This window comes from Aricia agestis, chromosome 9 (genome assembly GCF_905147365.1).
Source record: "Aricia agestis chromosome 9, ilAriAges1.1, whole genome shotgun sequence".
NCBI classification, from domain to species: domain Eukaryota; kingdom Metazoa; phylum Arthropoda; class Insecta; order Lepidoptera; family Lycaenidae; genus Aricia; species Aricia agestis.
The window spans coordinates 2,072,522-2,095,065 of record NC_056414.1 but is presented as its reverse complement, the minus strand read 5'-3'; the positions used below and the strand labels follow the sequence as shown (position 1 = coordinate 2,095,065).

The 22,544-nt window shown below is 41.2% G+C and overlaps 1 protein-coding gene across 2 annotated transcripts in view; it reads right to left on the bottom strand.

Moving 5' to 3' along the window:
* Positions 1-7,026: 7,026 nt before the first annotated feature.
* Positions 7,027-22,544, bottom strand: part of LOC121730639 (galanin receptor type 2) — an 88,845-nt gene continuing 73,327 nt past the window's right edge. For both annotated transcript variants that reach the window (XM_042119777.1, XM_042119778.1), the window contains 3 exons: positions 18,064-18,239; positions 16,477-16,618; positions 7,027-8,074 (listed from right to left, as the gene is read on the bottom strand). In XM_042119777.1, the coding sequence (XP_041975711.1) occupies positions 7,398-8,074; positions 16,477-16,618; positions 18,064-18,239 (995 nt within the window). In that variant the 3' untranslated portion in view covers positions 7,027-7,397. The remainder of the gene's footprint in view (positions 8,075-16,476; positions 16,619-18,063; positions 18,240-22,544) is intronic.

Below are 22,544 nucleotides of genomic sequence, written 5' to 3'. Positions count from 1 at the left end.
GGAGGAACAGGGGGATGCGGAAGCCGTACATTTTTTGGGATAGAAATATCCTATTTAGCTACCACCTTTTGCGGCTCTCTTTCTGCGGTTAAAATAAAAGGCGAAAATCTTCAAAGTTAACTTTGTGAAAGCATGTAGGTAACATGAAACTGATAGACAGAGATAAAAACCTTTCGCAATCTTAATATTATAATCTTAATTCTTATTATAGTGATTATAGTACTTGTACATCCCACAACCAGCGGGGCTAAAATGGTCGCTTTGTAGAAACATGATTTGAATCATAATATTATGATTATTTTTTTTTAAATCGCAAAATGCCTGCTTGCAGTTCATTTCTGTATTTTGTACTGATTTGACATTTGTCAGTTTTGACAATTCATTTGCTTAATTCATTGTGAGGAATTGCTAAATATGACACTTTTAGCCCCGCTGAGCACTTTTGTGGTACACCTTACGAAAAAACTATCACTATGTGTGCTTTAACGTAGTAGCTGTATATTTTTTTTTATATATTGTAAATGTGTCATCGATCGGTCAAGGTTTGGTTACCATTAAAATATAAAAATAACTGCCTTAAAGATTTTTTTTTTAATTAAATAAGGGGGCAAACGAGCAAACGGGTCACCTGATGGCAAGCAACTACCGTCGCCCATGGACACTCGCAACATCAGAAGAGCTGCAGGTGCGTTGCCGGCCTTTTAAGAGGGTATACGCTCTTTTCTTGAAGGTTTGCAGGTCGTATCGGTCCGGAAATACTGCTGGTGACAGTTCGTTCCAGAGTTTTACAGTGCGTGGCAGAAAGTTACGCGAAAAACGCACGGTGAAAGACTGCCACTCATCAAGGTGATGAGGATGGTATGTTTTTCGCGTGGGACGATAGCGAAAAGTTGCAGGTGGTATGATTCCGAACAATTCCTCAGAGCACTCCCCGTGATACAACCGATAGAGGATGCAGAGTGAAGCAACATCTCGGCGTAATTCCAGGGGGTCCAAGCTGTTTGAAACAATATGGCAGTCAACAATTCGAGCAGCCCTTCGTTGGATACGATTATTACCACGCAGAAAAACGACGCGAGTCCTCACAAAGCTCGGCTTTTAGCTAGTAATATTTCATTGCTGAGGCATGGCAACTTGCGTTTGAGTAAATGAGGCTAAAGCTTAGGCCAAACCTACGCGAACAGGCGTCTGCGAAGTGGAGCGTCAAGTTGTCAAATGTGTACAAAATAAAACACATTTGACAACTTGACGTTCCGCTTCGCAGACGCCTGTTCGCGTAGGTTTGGCCTAAGCTTTATGCGTTGCTCTTATGTGAACGACGCCTTACCGTCAACCGCAGCGGAAATGAACGCGACCACAAGCGCGCCACACACGATCAGACTTAATGGCAACCTGGGGATAATCAGCATTCTGACAGTGACACATGGTTTTGGTGATAGTAAGGTACCGCATGTATAATTTGGGACTTATCCAAATACCTATACTTATATTTTAATTACTAGCTTTTGCCCGCGGCTTCGCTCGCGTGAAATTCGAAAATCGTGTACAATACGAATATTCTTGCAAATCTCCTTTAGAAACATGATGTTTTTCCAAGACCAAAAGTAGCCTATGTTACTGTCTATCCTTTCAACTAAGTTGATGCCAAAAATCAAGTCAATTGGTTGCTTCGTTAGGCTGCGAAGAAAAGACAAACAATCAAACAAATACACTTTCGCATTTATAATATTAGTATGGATAGCTGTTTCCCGTAGGCGTTAACATAGTATAATAACGGAAATGGATAATTCTCTCATTTTTATGGTCCCTTACTCAAATGGTAAAAAACGGAACCCGATTACAAAGATATAATATCAGCCTGTCCGTCTGTCCATATCCAGGCAAAGCCTCCCTCATATTAATCAAATGACACTCGAAATCTGTATGTTTCACATGTATCACTATTAATTAATAACTTAGTTTGTTTCTAAGGAATAAGAATTAACTCAACACTAACGACACAACATGTTTTTGCTTGGCAACATCACCAGGAGGGAGGGGGGGTATGGGGGGGCGTAGCCCCCCCTAAGTACCGGCCGGAGGCAAAGCCTCCCGCATATTAATCAAACGACACGCACAATCTGCATGTTTAGTTTTGGTTAGATTAATTTCACTTTTAATAAATAACTTACTTTGATCCTAAAGGAGAATTAAAACTCAACGCTAACGACGCACCACATTTTTGCTTGGCAACATTACCAGGTGGGGGGGGGGGGGGGTTTGGGGGGGACGCAGCCCCCCCAAGTAGGGGCAGGGGCAAAGCCTCCCACATATTAATCAAACGACACGCAAAATCTGCATGTTTAGTTTTGGTTAGATTAATTTCACTTTTAATAAATAACTTACTTTGGTTCTAAAGAAGGAGAAGTAAAACTCAACACTAACTACGCAACATGTTTTTGCTTGGCAACATTACCAGGGGGGGGGGATTGGGGCGGCGCAGATGCTAAGTTTGAATAAGGCATATATATCTGCAAAAACCGTATTCAAATCGGATCAGTAGTTTTCGTGTTAAAGAAAAAAGTTTTATACAAAATCTTGCCCCCTCTCTTGTCCCCTTAGAGGGGTGAGGGGAAAAATTTTATACACCAGATATTAAATTGGAAAATACAGTTTATAATATGATGTAAGTTTATTCAAGAAAAAAGTTTGATACAAAATCTGCCCCCTCTTTGATCCCCTTTGAGGGTTGGGGGGGGAAAAATTTTATACACCAGATATGAAGTTGGCAGAAGACAAATATATCTGCGAAAACCATATTGAAATCGGATCAGTAGTTTTCATGTTAAAAAAAAGTTTGATACAATATCTGACCCCCTCTTCGGCCCCCTTAAAGGGGTGGGGGAAAAATTTTATACACCAGATGTTAAATTGAAAAATACAGTTAATAATATGAAGTTAGTCCATTGAAGAAAATAGTTTGATACAAAATTTGACCCCCTCTTTGGTCCCCTTAGAGGGGTGAGGGGGGAAAATTTTATACACCAGATGTTAAGTTGGAAGAAGATAAATATATCTGCGAAAACCGTATTCAAATCGGATCAGTAGTTTTCGTGTTAAAGAAAAAAGTTTGGTACAAAATCTTACCCCCTCTTTTGACCCCTTGGAGAGGTGGAGGGAAAAATTTTTGTACACCAGATGTTAAGTTGGGAGAAGACAAATATATCTGCGAAAACCGCATTCAAATCGGATCAGTAGTTTTCGTGTGATGCTGGAACAAACATACAGACAGACAGACAGACAGACAAAAAACTAACCACAGTTTTGGCTTCTATAGCGATGTAGTAACAGCCCCCGCTTATTATTTTTTGGATATCTTTAATGTACAGAATTGTCATTTCTACAGTTATATTATATGTATAGAATATAGAATGTATAGAATAAAGTATATTTCAGATATACCATATCAACCTAAATATGGCACCTCGACAGATTTATAGTCTGTCTTAAAATGTGAAAAAATTAAAAAGTGGCAATATCGTAGTGTCGTGGTAGTGTCATCAATTTTTTCTTATGCCGCGGCCGCATATGCGTAGTGCTTCGCGCTAAAAACGATACTATTGGACGATCTGCGTGTATCGTCCAATAGTATCGTCTCATAGCACGAAGCTTCGGACGATACGATACGATAGACGCAGGTGCGGCCGGGCCGTTATATTGATTTGAAAGGGATGACACTACGATATTGCCACTTTTTATTTTGCCATTTCTTCATTCTCTTGATAAACTATGAATAAAATTAGGTATGTAGATGGGACGAGATACTTTTAGAACATAATCATACTTTTCCCGAAAAAATGTACAGTTTTCGGTGTAAAAAAATAATTTCTGCGCTACGAACTACGAAGTGGCGGGCAACATTTAGTGAGTTATTTAGAAAGGCTAGTGGTAAAAACCGATAGTAATTCTTTACCGTTTATAAAGCCGAGCACTTTAAACCGCACTTCGCGGTTCATTTGTTTCCATTGGCGCTGGCAGTTGACAAGTAGCTGGTAGTTTTTGTCGAGGTGAAACTAAATTATATAAAAGATTAAAGAACCAATAACTACGTAAATACTTAGTTATTGGTTCTTTAATCTTTTATATAAAAAAGGGTGCAAGCGAGCAGACGGGTCACCTGCCTTAAAGCAACTACGGTCGTCCATGGACACTCGCAGCATTAGAAAAGCTAATAGGTAGGTGCGTTGCTGGCTTTTCTTGAAGGTTCGCAGGTTGTTATAAACTTGTATTATGCTGAATCTTATTTTATTTCCTAAAAGCCTTTTTTACTTAGCCTCCTTTTTTGTCCCGCTGCTGGGCAATAGGTTTCCCTAGGGTCTGCTACAGTCACTCTTAACCGTCTGTTAAGTAAAAAGATTTTTACCTAAAAATACGGTAAGGGCCTAAGCGTTTGAGAATTTGAGCGTACAATAATTTACCATTACCTACGTATTTAAGTGTTATTTTTTTCCTCTTTCTTATATTAATTTAGATTTATTATTTTTGCTGCCTATAGTACAGTTTTTAAAATATTTATTCTAAAATATACTGGAAATATTGCAAGTTTATGATTGGAGAAGACTGGAACCGTAATGCGATATAAGGCAGATAAAGGCACTCTATACTGCCTGCGTTGCTAATAAAACAACATTACCAAAGGCCGGCAACGCACCTTCAGCTCTTCTAATGTTGTGACTTTACGAGTGTCCATGGGCGACGGTAGTTGCTTTCCATCAGGCGACTCGTATGCCCATTATTTTATAAAAAAAAATTACATATTGAAGAACAAAAATACAACAAGTAATCTTCTTGACTGTCAATTAATCTAAATTCTAAAGCTTTGAGATTACGGCTCCTAAATCTGTAGTATAAACATTTTATTACTTTCAATAATTGGTAAAAACGAATATTTTATTGAGGCTGTTAAAATATATCGTAAGCTTTGGGAATTGACTATTATTATTGATTTCGTACTTCATATTAATTATACAATGAGCAGTGCCATAAATAGCCTTTTTTGCGCCCTGTGCGAGCTTATAATTACTGCACCCTTGTTTTTAACTGACTTCCAAAAAAGAGAAGGTTATATGTTCGGCTGTAGATTTTTTTACTACATTGGAAAAGATCTCTGGGGCGCAGCGGGGAAAAACTCATCGGGAGCAATTCGAAAGAATAAGAGTCTGCCTGGTCTGGCCATTCATGCGCCCCCCCCAGAGTCTACGCCCTGTGCCTGGGCACCGGTGGCACCGCCCTATTTACGGCACTGACAGTGAGTCATTGCTTTCATTTATTTTATTTGTACATTTCTTACGTAAAAGATTTACATTCACATCTCTAGTCCCATTTGCTTCATACTCTTCCACATTAATCCATCTACTGTTCCGTATGCTTCACGACGTGAATGATGGTAGCTTGTTGGGTACAAACCGTGTATGTAGCCAAAATCGACCAACAATGTAATTTTCAATGTCTATGTAATCTTCAGTGTAAACTCTCTCCGTCGCGTCGGTCTCCGTCGCAGCAAACGCAGGCAGTATGAAAGTTCCCGATAAGTGGGGCGGTAAGTGAGTTTGACAGTATTGTCACAAGCACGCCGCATCGAGACCACTGCAAACGTTTACAGTCTGTTGTTTTATCGAGAGGTTTTTGTGTATGAAATTGAGGGTATTTCACTATTTTATATATTTTTTAACGCACCTGCAGCCCTTCTGATGCTGCGAGTGTCTATGGGCGACGGAAGTTGCTTTCCATCAGGTGACCCGTTTGCTCGTTTGCCCCCTTATTTCATTTAAAAAAATTGTTAGTAACTACGTTTCGGGTGGTTTAGTATGAAGATTAATCGAACTGTATTTAATAATACTTCAAACGCGTACCTACCTATTTAGGTATTAGATTGACTTGGTTTGTTGCTGGCTTGCTGCTGACGAAAACCAGAGCACAGTAAAATTATTTTGTTAGCGATAAGAGTAGGTTCACACGGCATTGTTTCTGCACTATACGTCTATTGTACTGCAACAAATCGTGCAGTACAATAGACGTGTGAATGGTTCTATATTCTAAAGGGCTAGCTGTTTGATTGAACGGCTATTTAAGCCAGTCGGCTGCGACATATACATTGTATGTGCCACTATTTATTCGTTAAGACGTATACTGAAAAAACACGCGCAGGAAACGTGCAGGATTGTGCCGTGTGAACCTAACACGATCAAATGATACGAGGCGAGAGTAAATAGACGCCCTTTATATGAGTCTAATATTGAACTTACACATAAGTTACCTGTTAATGACTAGCTCAGCTTGTTCAGTAAGTCAACATCAGCCGGACGTTTTGCTATCCCTCTGTAGTCTTTACTCTTTGTCTTTGTGTGTTTGCACTCCAGACAACTCGAGATAATATATGTACGTTGAGTTGTTTCTAGGAAATTAATCCAGAGTCAGAGCTGAGGTGTGCAAAATGGTGCTAATAGTTTACTATAGAGTGTATAGAGTATAGCAGTTGTTTAGTTAGCTTTGTATCCAAATTTCAAATGGTTCAGTCATAATTTATTAATTAACACATTCGGCCGATATGTTTCCTACAAAATTGAAAGATTGGTCAATTATAATATGGTACCTATGTCGTAGATTTATCGCTAGTTGAAGCAAAAACAATTTTTAACCGATGGTGTTTCCTAATAATATTTATTACTGGGAACTATATCACCTAATCTATTTTGTTGGTTTTTTTTTAATATATAATAAGCACATTAACTAAGATACAGCGGACAAGCTAAATACAATCTAAAATATACAAATATATACAAACTTAAAGTATAAAGCTACAAAAAGAAAAACTTCCCCAGATCGTCCCCATCTGGCAGAGTGCCCAGCAAGCTGACACCATTGCCACGTTGGATGGCAATTGCTATCCGCTGTGCCAGGTAGCCGTAAAAGGATCATTAATCCTTTTACGGGATAAATAACTTTTATTTTACCATAACGGCATATATAGGTAATAAAACGATCGCAAGTGTTTCATACACTTTATTGCTTGACGGAAACTCTCCATAAAATCTCAAACAAACTACGTTAACGACGAAACGAGCGTTCTTATACGAGGCACTGAGAGAGAGGAATCACAGATCGAGACAGCTTAGAGATAGACGGACCGGGCCCACACAGAGAACGATAGCGAAATTAGCATAATGTACGGTAGACACGTGATAGGACAAATTGTGTCTATCCATACTATTCTTACTTCGCTGCCGTTTCTTTATGCTACGTTCTTAATGCCATTTCGCTTATCAATGGAAATGGCAGTAGGTGAGAAGGTCACCTTCTGTCATTTTCATAGAAAACCCACGATGAACATTAAGAAGGTAGCAGCACTGCGTTAGGCCTCAGTAGAGGAAGCTGGAGGGGGGCGGGCGCGGCGCGGGGGCCTTGCGGGCCAGGCGCGGGTGGAAGGCCCCCAGCGCCGCCTCATTGGTGGAGGAGGGCCGCTCCTCCCGCACGCGCAGCTGCGGCAGCCGCCACGCCGCGCACGCCGCTGTCAACGCGTGCCGGTTCAGCACCCAGTAGGCCGCCGCGTTGATCGCCGAGTGCGCGTGGCCCAGCAGCAGCGCGTACTGCGTCAGTATTGTCGGCGCGGTCCGGCCGAACGCGGCGCAGATCACGATGACGGCGTGCGGGCACCAGCAGCCGCCGAACAGCGCCGCGATGCCGACGAGGATGTTGCCCAGCCGCCGCCGCGACCGCAGCGTCGACGTCTGCGGCTGCGGGCCTAGGAGGCTCGGCTGGAGTTTTTTAGCTCGGACGTCGCCGACGTCGACGGCGTCCCGGCGCTCACGGCCGACTCCGGCGATGATGATGACGTGTGTCGGCCGCCGGATGAGCGGCACGGGGAGGGGCAGCTCGCCGTGCGCGGCCCTCGCCGTCAGCGATAGCGCCGTCAACTTGACGCGCACGGCCCAGTGGCAGCGCGTCACGGCGACCACGGGCATGCAGTACGTGACCACGGCGTGCGCGGCTGCCAGCGGCGGACACGACATGCACGTCGCCGTCACCGTCACTGCACCTGGAGGAGAGATAGATAATGAAGATTAGTCTTTTGATATTTGATAAATTTCTCTTCATACCAGATAATTAAAACCATCACTGTAATTGATGCCCAGATTGCAAGGTTAAGCTAATCAAAACGCCAGTAAATAGAATGTGCTTCAGATAAGACAAAAAACGTCAGAAACTGTTCATAACTTAAAATAACAAAAATATTGAACATCTACAACCTCTACAGGTAATAACGAAAATAAATTATTATTCTACAAATGCGCCTAACTGGATATAATAGCAACACGATAAGACGCAAATGGCACAATGCATCAGGCGCTTTTCATTTAGTATCATAATGCTTCGTTTTCGGCAGAATAAATACTCGGCTTTACGTAGCTCGTATATTAAACATATTATTTTTCGTTCATATTACGGGATTTTCGTATTATCCCCGAGTGTAATGGTATCAAATAATACCCTGGATCTGTAATAATTTCGCCGTAACATCTGGTCATTTTATGTAACCCTAAACTTTGTATTGATGTTGGGGACGTAATAAAGACGTTTCTTATAATAAAGTCGACATATTGAGTCCACGATGATATTGAAAATCTTTATTATTAGTCCTAAAGCTGGACGCACAAGACCGTTATTCCAATATCATCATCAGAAATAGTGATAACTGACTATTCTGGTGATGATATTGAACAACACGGTGTTGTCTGAGATATCAATAATTCAATACCAATATTAATTATTAATTTATTATAGCTCTTTATCTGAATTTCTTTCGTTTTGTTGAAAAAAAAAGCCACCATAAATTGGTGTTTCTAGTATCCACAGTCCACAGAGTCCACAGGGCTTAAATCAGACCGCAGTGCGACGCGTATGTATATGCATTTCTAAAGTAAGGAGAGACGTCTTGCAAATCTGTCAATTCAGTAAAAATTTAGAAATGCATCTACGCGTCGCGTTGCGGTCTGAATTTATTTATTTATTTATTTATTTAGGACCAAAAACAGTTTTGCATAAATTACAACATTAGGTTTAGACATTAGAAATACACGCTACATACAATAACTAATTACAATTGGTCACAGCATGCAATTACATTAAAAAGTAAACGGTAAACACAAATAGAAATAAAAATAAGATACATAAAAACATCTATAAATATGCTTTTACAATAAAATACAGATTTAAAATTAAGAAAAAATAAAATAATGATACAATTCATTAACTTACAATAATTCATTAAATAAAGTTAAAATTACAATGAAAAGGGTTTAATTTAATTGTAAAATAAATTATAAAACGTTTTTTAAATATAAGTTATGTAAAAATTTAAGTTAAAAATGGTTATTAAAATACAGATTTGAAATAAAATAATAAAAAATACAATTCATTGACATACAATTCATTAAATTAAGTTAAAATAAAAAGGGTTTATTTTAAATAGTGGTAATAAAAATGAATTAATAATAGTGATTTAGAACAAGTACAATTTATAAAATCCAGTTTATACCAACATGCTATCCTGTAACGTGGTTAAATTTCTGTAATACAACAGTTTTGATTTTGGAAAGGCTATCAAAAAATACATCTATTTGATCTGAGATGCTATTGTATAAGGCAATAGTCCTAGAAATGGGAGAATTCTTGCGCAAGTTTGTGCGGCACGCACAACCTGAGAACAAGGGGACAGGATGACGTGGTGTACGGTGTGGTATCTTAAAATTTATCCTAGACAGAAGATGAGGACAGTCTATTGCTCCGTGTAGAATTTTATAGAGAACGGTCGCATCAAGCATTGCACGTCTTGACTCGAGGCTATGCATGCCGAGAATCTGTAATTTATCCTCATAAGATTTAGCGGAACCCAGGACATTTTTAAAGATATTACTTCTTAGGAATCGTTTTTGCAGTCTTTCGATTCTATTGGTGTGGATCATGTAAGAAGGAGACCACACAGAACTACAATACTCGAGTTTGCTTCTTACAAGTGAGTTAAACAGTAGTATGAGAGTCTGCGGCTTCTGAAATGCTTTACTATTACGGAGAATAAATCCTAGTGATTTGCCTGCAGCACATATAACATTATCGATGTGAGATGTGAAGCGAAGTTCACCATCCATAAGTACCCCTAAGTCACTTATTTCAGTGACAGGGTTGACAGTCTCGCCAGAGAGAGTATAGGATGTCTCAAGCTTGTTATGCCTTCGAGAAAACCTCATGTGGAAACACTTGGATGTATTTAGGTCCATCTTATTTAGTCGACACCAAGTTTCAAGGGAGTCCAAGTCGTGCTGTAAGAGAGCTTGATCTGATAGGCTTTTCACCACATGAGTCAATTTCAGGTCGTCCGCAAACATATATGCTTTAGAGTAAATGATGTAGTCACATAGGTCATTGATGAAAATGTCAAACAGAAGCGGGCCCAAAATTGACCCCTGTGGCACACCAGAAGTACAGACAAAGGAATTTGATTCAAATCCATCGATAACTACAGACGACACACGAAGATGCAGGTAAGATCGAAACCACTCCAGAAGTGATCCATAAACACCGTATCCTTGTAGTTTATCAACGAGTTTATCGTGATCAACCGTGTCGAAAGCCTTTGAAAAATCTGTATAAATAGCGTCAACTTCAAAACCTTTATCAACAGCGTCAATCAAGTCAGTTACATAAGATAGAAGATTAGTTTGCGTTGATCTCTTAGAAATAAAACCATGCTGAACTTGACTGACGCTGTTTCCAAAGTGATTGAGCATGTAAGGATGAACTAATGATTCAAAGACTTTCGACATGGTCGACAATATTGAGATGGGCCTATAATTGGATACTGAGTCTTTTCGACCCTTTTTGAAAATTGGAACGATTCTTGCTTTTTTCCACAAGGAAGGATATTTCCCGGTTTCTAATGAAAAGTTAAAAATTATTAGAAGCGGCAGCGATAAGGATTTGGCACATTTCTTCAAGAATATTGGGGGTATATTGTCCGGTCCTGAACCCTTAGTACAATCAAGTCTTTTTAATATTAAATTAACTTCACGAAAACTCAATTTTATTGATGACATACTGGAAATGCATGAATGAAAATTTTGTTCAACGTTGCTAGAAGGCCTGTTTGCTTTTGGGCGGTAAGCACAAGAGAATTGTTCCGCAAAGAGTTCACATATCTTATCTGGAGAGTCAGCGGTGTGAGAATTCAGGTGCATGCGAGATGGATAGGAGGAACTGGATTTACGCAGATTCTTAATATGAGTCCAGAAGTATTTAGGGTTCTTACCGATTTGTTCTTCTAGATCATTTATATATTTCCTGTAATTGCTAGCAAGAAGAGCATCACAGTCCTTTCTCAAGTATTGGTATTCAATTTTGTCAAGGGGATTATTAAATTTTTTAAACTTTATGCGATATTTATGCTTTTGTCTCAGCATTTTTATAAGTTCTGAGGAAAACCAGACAGGTGCATTCTTTTTGCGTCGTTGCGTACAGGGCACATTGGTCTTTATAATATCATTCAGGATATCATAAAATCTAGATAGCATCGCATCCACATCTTGGAACACACTAAGCTCATCAACCCACTGTATTTTATTAAGACTTTGGATAATAGCTTCGTAGTCAGCTGAGAAAAAATTGTACCTTTTAGTCGTATTTTTAGACCCATAGTGAATGGAAGATAACCCCAGTGATATTTCGAGAGGTGGATGAAAAGCATCAACTGCACGTAGAGGAGTACAAGCATCCACCGAGACTATGCCTTCATCACACAATACAAGGTCCAGAATTTTATTTGACGAATTAACGATTCCGTTATATTGGCTTAGGTGATGCAAATGGAGAAAATCAACTAAGTTGCTTTTGATGGAAGATGTTCCATAATTAGAGGGTGTAAGTTGAGATTCTGGTGGTTGAGATGGATGCCAAGATATGCCACCAAGATTAAAATCACCGACCAGCAATACAATGTCATCGCTCTGTAAACTCTCAATTACTTTGCTAGCATTACACAAGAACACATTCAGTGTTTCGGAAAGATGTTGGGGGGGTAGGTAAACTGAACATAAGATAAGTTTTTGGGACTTCTTTTTGTTAATAAGGTCAATGCTAACCCAGATATCTTCACAAGGACTATCGAAATCGTTTTCACGGTGAGAAACCAATCGTTTCGAGACAGCAATAAGTACGCCTCCACCATCTTTTTTTCTCTGAGCAATGGCACAGGTTTCTCTATCTCGCCTATAAACAACGTATCTATCGTCAATAAATTCGCTATCATGCACACTGTTATTTAACCACGTTTCAGTAAAAATAATTACATCGAAGTCGTTGGCAGATATATTTTGATAAATATTTATAGCGTGACCACGCATACCTCTAACATTTTGATAGTAGCACGTAATGTGAGAATCGAAGAGTACTATTTGTTTTCATATACATGCGTAAAGAGCAAAAGGGCTCAGTGATAGTGAGAAATTACTTAAGCGTTGCAAGTAAGTCATTATTTTTAACGTGAACATACTCAGAGCTATTGGTTTTGCGCATGAAAACGTGTCCATCCTTGACCCATACATATTTGTAGCCCAGATCTTTAGCTTTAGTTCTAGCCGCAGAATGTAGTGACTTAGTGGCAGGTGATAGATGCTCGGTCACAAAAATCGGTTTTTTTTCTCCTCCATTGCCCAGATGGATTGGATGAATTGACCCTTAGCCTCCACCCTTGAAATATTTTTTACTGTTTACTGGCCTTACCACACGCGTTTCTGATGCGCTCGTTTTCTGCGCGTTTTCATCGAGTTTTGGTAGATATAAAATTTAAAACGTGTCGGCTTCTTTGCCCTTGCGTTTGCTGAGCGTTCAACTTGCGTTTGTATCGATACATACGAGCGTAAAAAACGTCGTGTGGATGGGCCTTTACGTGGTTATCGAATTTGTAACCTACGAAGTCAGTAACCAAGATAGACGGAAATGTCACAACAAGTAAACATGATACACGGAAATGTCACAACATGTTATAACAATAGTACCCTTCTTTGGTAGTCAGCCGAATACCGTAAATCCTTGGTCATTGCTAACATAATATTATTAATATCAGGGACGGCAAAGAATAATATCCCTTGTAACAATATATTGTTGATTAATGCTATAATGGCGGCCCTTGTTACGGGATGTCCTGATTTTTATCCTGCCCACATCGATCCTAATTAATCAGGATCTTGTAGAGCCTCCGGGTAAGGGTGTTCCTAGTTCCAGATAAAGGAGTTTTATTATCACCACTAAAGCTGAGCTTAGTGCGCAAATATAGTGCTCATAAAGGGCTGAAAAGATGTGCTTTGGATAGGCGTCTTATCTGGTATTCTATACCTTTAAAATAGCTCAAAGTAAGTATTTTAATACTGGGAAAGCAAGGAAAAATATGTAAGGAGAATTACAAAGGATGGCTTACGAGTGACTAGTGAGATTATAAGTATTCTTCATCATCATCAATAGCATACAAAATATCTAGTATTCGAGAGACGAAGATACGCTAGTTAAAGTCAATAAATATAGAAGACTAGCTGTTGCCCGCGACTTCGTCCGCGTCCACGTCAAAATTTTTTTTTTCGATAAAAAAAATTTTTTAGTAAAAATATTAAATAAGTACTTTAATAGTATCCTATGTTACTTTTGATATCACCAAAAGTATGTGTACAAAGTTTCATGATGATTCGTCAAGTAGTTTTTGCGTGAAAGCGTAACAAACATCCACGCTTTCACATCTATATTATCTATACTTAATATAAAAATGAGTCGCTGAATGTGTTGCTAAGCGCAAAACTCGAGAACGGTTGGACCGATTTCGCTAATTCTTTTTGTTAAATATTCCTTGAAGTACGAGGATGGTTCTTACGGAGAGAAAAATTCTAAAAAAAAATTTAAATTTCCTGAAAAAGTCTAAAAACAACACTTTTATATATAAAAATGGATTTTCAACTGTGTTAGTAACGCTAAAACTTGAAAACGGCTGAACGTATTGGGCTAATTTTAGTCTTAAAATATTCGTAGAAGTCCAGGGAAGGTTTTAAAGTGACACGAAGTTCACCGGGACAGCTAGTATACATATAAAAATGGATTTTCAATTGTGTTAGTAACGCTAAAACTCGAAAACGGCTGAACGGATTGGGCTGATTTTAGTCTTAAAATATTCGTAGAAGTCCAGGAAAGGTTTTAAAGTGACACGAAGTTCACCGGGACAGCTAGTTAATTATAATAATAATTAGTAATTAGGATTGTCTCGTTTAAACTTTGAAATAGGTGCGAGATTTACGATCAAATTGCTTTAACATTACCTTATTTTTTTATACGTTGGTATCAACAATTCGGTTATAAATATATTTTATCTGAGAATGATCCTACTAAAGTCCATATAATTTACTAGATGTCCCGCGCGGCTTCGCCCGCGTAAATTATTAATTTCACAGAAACCGTACATTTTCGAATAAAAATAGCTATAAATACTCCTTTCACGTGGTCTACTCTATATAAGTGCTAAATATTGCTCCAGTAGTTCGTGAGATAAACCCTTTCTAATATTTCCCCCGTTTTTACCACATTTTCCTGAGTTTCTTCGGTCGTATTAGTCTTAGCGTGATAATATAATATAATATACTTATAGCCTTACTCGATAAATGATCTATCTAACACTGAGATAAGTTTTTAAATCGGACCTGTAGCTCCTGAGATTAGCGCATTCAAGCAAACATACTCTTCAGGTTTATAATATTAAGTATAGATTTTTTTTAATTATCGCTTGACAAACTCGAGCCTCGATCTAAAAGACTATGAAAAGGCTCATAATCATGGGACGATGGTGGGATGGGGATGGTAATATTATGGTAGTCATGATGATGATGATGAATGTAATTTGCATAGTAGCATATGCTTTCCGTTCTTAAAACCACGCCGAAACTCCCAAACTTGTATCTATAAAGAATCAGGAGTTCTCTCAGCACCTTCTGAACCACGGTATACCAGGTATACCTCGGTGCAAAATCTTACTTGTTTGTAGCATATGCTTAGAATACTTCTCACGAAACCGAAGTCACCACATGTTTCCCCATAAATTTTGAGGAGTTCCCTCGATTACTTACGGATCCTTCATCAGATCACCACTTTTGTGAATATAATATTAAATTGGGATGATACCCTACATACCAAGGAAAAATTTTGAAAATCGGTCAACAAACGGCGGAGTAATCGTTGAACATAAGAAAACGAACATAACACCTCCCCCATTTTGTAAGTCGGTTAAAATTGTAGCCTATGTGTTATTCTGATGTATAAGCTATATTATTGTAAAGTTACATTAAAATCCGTTCAGTAGTTTTTGCGTGAAAGAGTAACAAACATCCATACATCCACACATCCACACATCCACACTAGGGTTGCTGAGGATTCCTCTTCCGCTTCCTCATAATGAGGAAGTTCCGCAATATTTTGGGTTCCTCAACCGTTTCCGCATCCTCATAAATAAAAAAAAACCTCTTCCGCTATCGCTCCCTCAAAATTTTAGAGGAATTTATGAGGAATTTCACTGCGCATGCACGTCGCGTAGGCGTATCCAATCATAGCAACGCACACGCCAGAGCGCGAAAATAGTATCATTCACTCATCTTTTTAGGGTTCCGTACCGAAAGGGTAAAAACGGGACCCTATTACTGAGACTTCGATGTCTTTCCGTACCGAAAGGGTAAAAACGGGACCCTATTACTGAGACTTAGATGTCTGTCCGTCTATCTGTCTGTCTCCAGGCTGTATCTCAAGAAAGGCTAGTCTTCTGAAATTTTCACAGATTGTGTATTGTTGTTGTTGCTATAACAACAAATACTAAAAACAAAATTAAATTAATCTATAACGGTACGGAACACTTCGTGCGCGAGTCCGACTCGCACTTGGCCGTTTATTTTTGTGTGCGTGTGTTGTGTATATAACTGAGCAGCAGCAGTAAGAAGAAGTCCTTACTGCTGGACCGATTTTGATGATTCTTTATTGTGTGTGTTTTGAGAATGGTTTAGATTCATAGTTTGGTCCACTGGAAAATGCCTTTTTAATTATTTTTTTGTGTAATGTAATGTACCTATTTATGAATAGACTGGAGAAATGCTTTTGGCTTGGGTCCGCTAGTATTTACAATTTCCTATCATCCCATTCCTCATCCGCTTCCTCATCCGCATCCTCTTCCTCAAAAAATATCCTCGTCCTCATCCGCATCCTCTAAATTTGCGCGTGACAATTCCTCTTCCTCCTCTTCTTCCTCATAATCACTTCCTCAACAACCCTAATCCACACATCCATACATCTATACTACCATACATCCAAACAAACTTTCGCCTTTATAATATTAGTAGGATTAAGATATTTAATTGACTGTGAACTTACCTAGTAGGAGAGCCGACGTCCACACGAGTGTGACGGCCAGGTAGGGCCTGGCGCAGGGTGTGCGCCTACCGCGCCGCACCGCACCGCAGCGGTCTGCGGCCATCGCAACCAGCGATAGCGTACTCGCCGCTACTGGGAACGACTGAAACAGAAACAGAGTTTTGTCAAGTATTCATTCAGGAGTGAGCACACTGAGACGGGCCGTGCCGGGACTCAGCGTGCCGGGGCTTATCGCAAAAATCCGCCTCCATACAATTTGTATGGAAGCGGATGCGCGTATCGCATACTGTGTCGGGGCGCAGCGGATTTTTGCGATGAGCCCCGGCACGCTGAGCCCCGGCACGGCTCGTCTCAGTGTGCTCACTCCTAAAGGCGTTTTAAAAATGAAACGTTGCAAACAAGTATTTTTTATGAAGAATAACAAAAGGTTAGCTTATCTTTCAGCCATAGCTCACTGAAATATAGTTTTGTACTGAAATGAATATTATAAAAGCATAGAACCAGTAGTTTTGTTTTTGTGTAAATATTATTTTTGATGATTTTTGTGTACGATTATTAACGTCTTAAAACTAACAATAATAAATATAATCATTTTGACGGGCTGATTTGAATTTTGATGGTTTTAAGGATAACATTGCTAAACCTAACAACCTGTATAAATATGCATTTGTACGTTACGTATCGCATTTGATATAATACGATAACTCATAACAATGACGCTAATAAGGAGTACAAACAATAAATCCGTTTTAGGGGCAAAGTAATTTAATTGACAAGTTGTAACGAGATTCAAACAAAAAGTTTTTATTAGAAAAGTGCGAGCAAAAAGCGTCCCCGACTCCCGACTCCCGGTAATTATAAGATTTTGTTTCTTTTGTCACGGAATTCTTGTTATCATAATGCACGAACTTTGGTAGACGACTTTAGCTGAAACATCAAAAACGTCGTTTTTAACGTACATGTTGAAGGTTTACGTATATTATTAAACTGTCAATTCTTTGTGAAAACTTTCTTGATTGATCTTTATCAATTTGCAGAATATGTGTAGATTACTTCGAAGTTGAAGTTTGATTTCTAAATATCTGCTGTACTCTACTCATACAATCACTAACTTGAGTTTGATGAGATGGCTTAGTACTAAGCACTGCACCTTTGCCTTAGTAGCCAGCTGTGTTAAACCGCTTTTGATATTTGACAATATAATGCACAAACAAAAGGGGTTCAAACGTTTTGTCGTCTTCGCCACAGGCTGTTTCCTCACCTCGATATAGTACGCGACTGTACACGGCAGATGGACGATGGTCGATGGTGTACCGTGTATGTTGGCAGCTCGTGTGGCAGCAGAGGGTCTAGACAAGCGGCAAGCGATTATCGTAAACGCTTACGCCAACGCCACAAAATGTATGGGATTTGACATTAGTATAAATCGCTAGCGAAGCGATGACTTATGTCAAATCGCATACATTTTATTAGCGTTTATTATAATCGCTTGCCATTCAGGTCGGCTGCTCACGACGACAGAGCGTGCGCAGGCGGGACGAGACGCGACGCCAGCGCCCAGTGTGATATGGCCGGGCAAGTCCTTACCTCGATATAGTACGCGACTGAGCACGGCAGGTGGTGTATGTTGGCGGCGCGCGTGGCGGCGAGCGGCGCGCTGGCTGCGCACACGAGCAGGTCGGCCGCGCACGACGACAGCAGCTGCGGCGTGCGCAGACGGGATGCGCCGCCAGACGCCAGCGCCGCCATGAGGCTTACATTGCCTGGGACATGGGAATATCATAATTAGCCTTGATCTTGCGTCTGCTCAGACTTCAGAGGAAGAGTTTGTTGATCTTCTATCGTCGGCATCAAGTGTTCACACTTGCGTCTGCTCAGACTTCAGAGGGAGAGTTTCTTGATCTTCTATCGTCGGCATCAAGTGTTCACAGTTTAACACAACTAGCTGTTTGACCGAGCTTTGCTCGGTATCCGATGAAAATGACATTTTCTACTTCACAATACTTGTCAAAAAAGTGTACCTAAGGCTGGCTTCTCACAGCGTGTGATATCAAAAGCCGCGCCGCGCCGAGCCAGCTATTACGAGCGAGCACGAGCCACAGGTGAGCACGAACCACCCCTTCTCACTCACGGCGCGTTAGGCTGGTTTTATAGTAGAGCGTTTCGCAGCGCCGTTGGAGCGCGCGCGTTCGAAGCTGTAACAAACGTATGGACGAACGGCGCTGCTCAAGCGCGCGGACTTTAAAACGCAACTACTACCCCCATACATATTCGAACGCGCGGCGCTCCAACGGCGCTGCGAAACGCTCTACTATAAAACCAGCCTTATATTACAAGCCGCGCCACGCTGACAAACATTCAAGTAAAATTAAACTTTATTAGCATGGTAATAGATATCATTTTGCTCTAAGTCACTACGTTAAATAAGTAAATTTTAATGAAACGCAACTTTATTCACTAGGCAACTAGGTTGCATTTCAATCTATGCCGCTAATTTTATTATATTAAGTTTAATTCCTTTATTTTGACAACAGATGCCGCTGTTTGGTGGCTACATCGCGCTAAATCAAATCAAATCATTTAATACAGGCATCAGAGGCCCATATAACAAATACCTTAAATCTAACATACATATAATTATATAATAAATACCTCAAAACTTACATACATATTTTATATATACTTAAAAACTAACACTGTCACATTTTGCCGGCGACGTGACTCGCTTCGTTCCGGAGTCTCCCCCGGAACCTCCGATAGACTACATCCATCGGCCAGAACTCTGGCGCCTCGAAAGTCGACAGAAGATTCGTCGGTACTCTCACCACAAAGGAGCTAAAGTTAACCTTGTGGCGAGACTGCAAACGCTCGACCCTCAGGCGCAGTGTCGTCTTCTTCTGGATGTAGTCCACGACATCCTGGACCTCCATGGACCAGTGCAGGCGGGATATGTACAGGGGCGTCGCGGGGACCCCGCTCCGCAGACGCAGCTCAGGTACATATGGTGCGGTGCCGCGATGGTTGCGGGCGGCGGGCTTCTTCTTCCTAAAGCTAGCACGAAGATATTTGTTATAGGTATAAGGTGATTAACTAGTATGTAAATATTTCCATTCACACTCACTCTTGGTGTTGAAGAATTATCATGCCAGAGCGATTTTAGTCCCAGGGTAGCCGTACAGACGGATTTCGTGATGTTGTGCTCGAACGCCTCAAACAGAAGCAGAGTAGACAGAATGATATGTCTATTGTGACAGAAGCGTAATTCTTCCACCAGTACAAGTGGAAACATAATAATTATTATTATTGTGAGTTATAAAAGTAGCGGGGAACTGGGAAGGTTTTATAATTATTGTTCGGAATCGTACATCCTGCAAGCTTTCGTCATCATTCCACGCGAAAAACATACCATCATCAATCCTCATCACCTTGGTGAGTGGCAGTCTTCCACCGTGCATTTTTTGCGTAACATCCTGCCATGCACTGTAGTCTGTAAAACTCAGGAATGAACTGCCACCAGTATTTGAGGATCAATACACGCCATAGGAATTTAGTCCCAGCTCCCAGGGTATCCCACTCTAGGACTTAAATCCCTCTGGCGTGATAATTCTACAGCACCAAGAATGAGCGTAAGTGAAAATTAATCACCTATAATAAAAATCTTCGTGCTAGCTATAGCGCGATGTAGCCGCCAAGCAGCGGCATCTGTTATGAAATAAATGAATTACACTTAATTTAATAAAATTAGCGGCATAGATTGAAATGCAACCTAGTTGCCTAGTGAATAAAGTTGCATATCATAAAAAATTACTTATTTAACGAAGTGACTTAGAGCAAAATGATATCTATTTTCGTGTTAATAAAGTTTCATTTTACTTGAATTTTTGTCGGCGTGGCGCGGCTTGTGATATCACGTGCCGTGAGAAGGGGTGGTTCGTGCTCCCCTGTGGCTCGTGCTCGCTCGTAATAGCTGGCTCGGCGCGGCGCGGCTTGTGATATCATATCACACGCCGTGAGAAGCAGAAGGAGTGGCTCGTGCTCGCCTGTTTGCTCAAGCCGCGCCTTTGAAGTTACCGACTTTAATCGGATCGGGACGCGCCTGCACGAGCCGCGCCGCGCCACCCCTTCACACGGCGCGTGGCTCGAGCGGGCGCGGCGCGGCTTGTAGCACGCGCCGTGAGAACGCAACCACCCCACCACTTTCTTCAGGCGCGTGGCTCTAGCTGGCGCGTGATGTTAAACGCGCCTGCTCGAGCCAGCCCGAGCCACCTCTTCACACGGCGCGTGCCTCGAGCGGGCGCGGCGCGGCTTTTTTTTTTTTTTTTTTTTTATTAAATAAGGGGGCAAACGAGCAAACGGGTCACCTGATGGTAAGCAACTACCGTCGCCCATGGACACTCGCAACATCAGAAGAGCTGCAGGTGCGTTGCCGGCCTTTTAAGAGGGTATACGCTCTTTTCTTGAAGGTTTGCAGGTCGTATCGGTCCGGAAATACTGTTGGTGACAGCCCATTCCAGAGTTTTACAGTGCGCGGCAGAAAGTTACGCGAAAAACGCACTGTGGAAGACTGCCACTCATCAAGGTGATGAGGATGGTATGTTTTTCGCGTGGGACGATAGCGAAAAGTTGCAGGTGGTATGATTCCGAACAATTCCTCAGAGCACTCCCCGTGATACAACCGATAGAGGATGCAGAGTGAAGCAACATCTCGGCGTAATTCCAGGGGGTCCAAGCTGTTTGAAACACTATGGCAGTCAACAATTCGAGCAGCCCTTCGTTGGATACGATCCAGAGGGAGCAGTCGGTATTTTGGCGCCCCTGCCCAGAGATGAGAACAATATTCCATATGAGGCCGAACCTGCGCCTTGTAGAGTTGTAGGCGTTGGTCCGGACTGAAGTACTGTCTCGCTCTGTTAAGAACGCCAAGCTTCTTTGAGGCTAATTTGGCCTTACCCTCAAGATAATATCGGAACTGGACTTCGCTCGATATGTTGACGCCAAGTATCTCAATGCTAGGGGAGATGGTTAAAGATGTGCCCTCGAAACGAGGATAAACGACCATTGGTGACTTTTTAGTGGTGAACGCGCAGACTTGTGTCTTGGCGGGGTTGAATTGGACTAAGTTACGTCTACCCCATTCAGAGACCTTCTCCAATGAATTCTCCACCTTAGACACAAGTTCGTTTCGACTCTCAGTGACATTTTGCCGAGAAATATTAGGGGAGCCGGTATATACAGCATCACCTGTACTATCATCCGCATAGCAATGAATGCCTTTGGTTTGTAACATGTCATTGATATGCAGTATGAATAGAGTAGGCGATAGCACACAGCCCTGAGGGACACCAGCATTAACAGACTGAGTTTCCGAGCATTCGCCGTCAACTACGACCTTTATGCTTCTGTCTGCTAAGAAACTAGTGACCCACTTACATAATTTCTCGGGTAGCCCGTATGATGGAAGCTTTGATAGCAGCGCTTTATGCCAAACCCGATCGAAGGCCTTCGCAATGTCCAAACTAACAGCCAATGCCTCTCCCTTCGACTCAATTGCCTGAGCCCAACGATGAGTCAGGTATGCCAAGAGATCACCAGCCGAGCGACCCTTACGGAACCCGTATTGTTTGTCGCTTAGCAATCCCTGGCCGTCCAAGTATCGAAGAAGCTGGCTATTGATAATGGATTCCATTATCTTCGAGAAGAGAGAGGTTATAGCGATTGGTCTGTAGTTGGAAGGATTTGAGCGATCACCTTTTTTGGGGATCGGGTGCACCAAGGCTGTCTTCCAGGAAGCCGGGACGATGCCAGTGGAATAGGAGAGCCGAAAAAGACGCGTCAAGACCGGAGCCAACTCTGGAGCACACTTTTTCAACACAATAGGCGGGATTCCGTCAGGCCCACTCGACTTTTGGATATCAAGGGAACAGAGGGCTTTTCGCACTGAGCGCTGATGAAACCGTATATCCGACATGATGCTCGTGCATCGCGGTATGGTCGGCGGTTTCTGCCCCCCGTCACCCAGGGTCGAGTTTGACGCAAAGAGCTTGCCCAGAAGATCGGCTTTGTCTTTT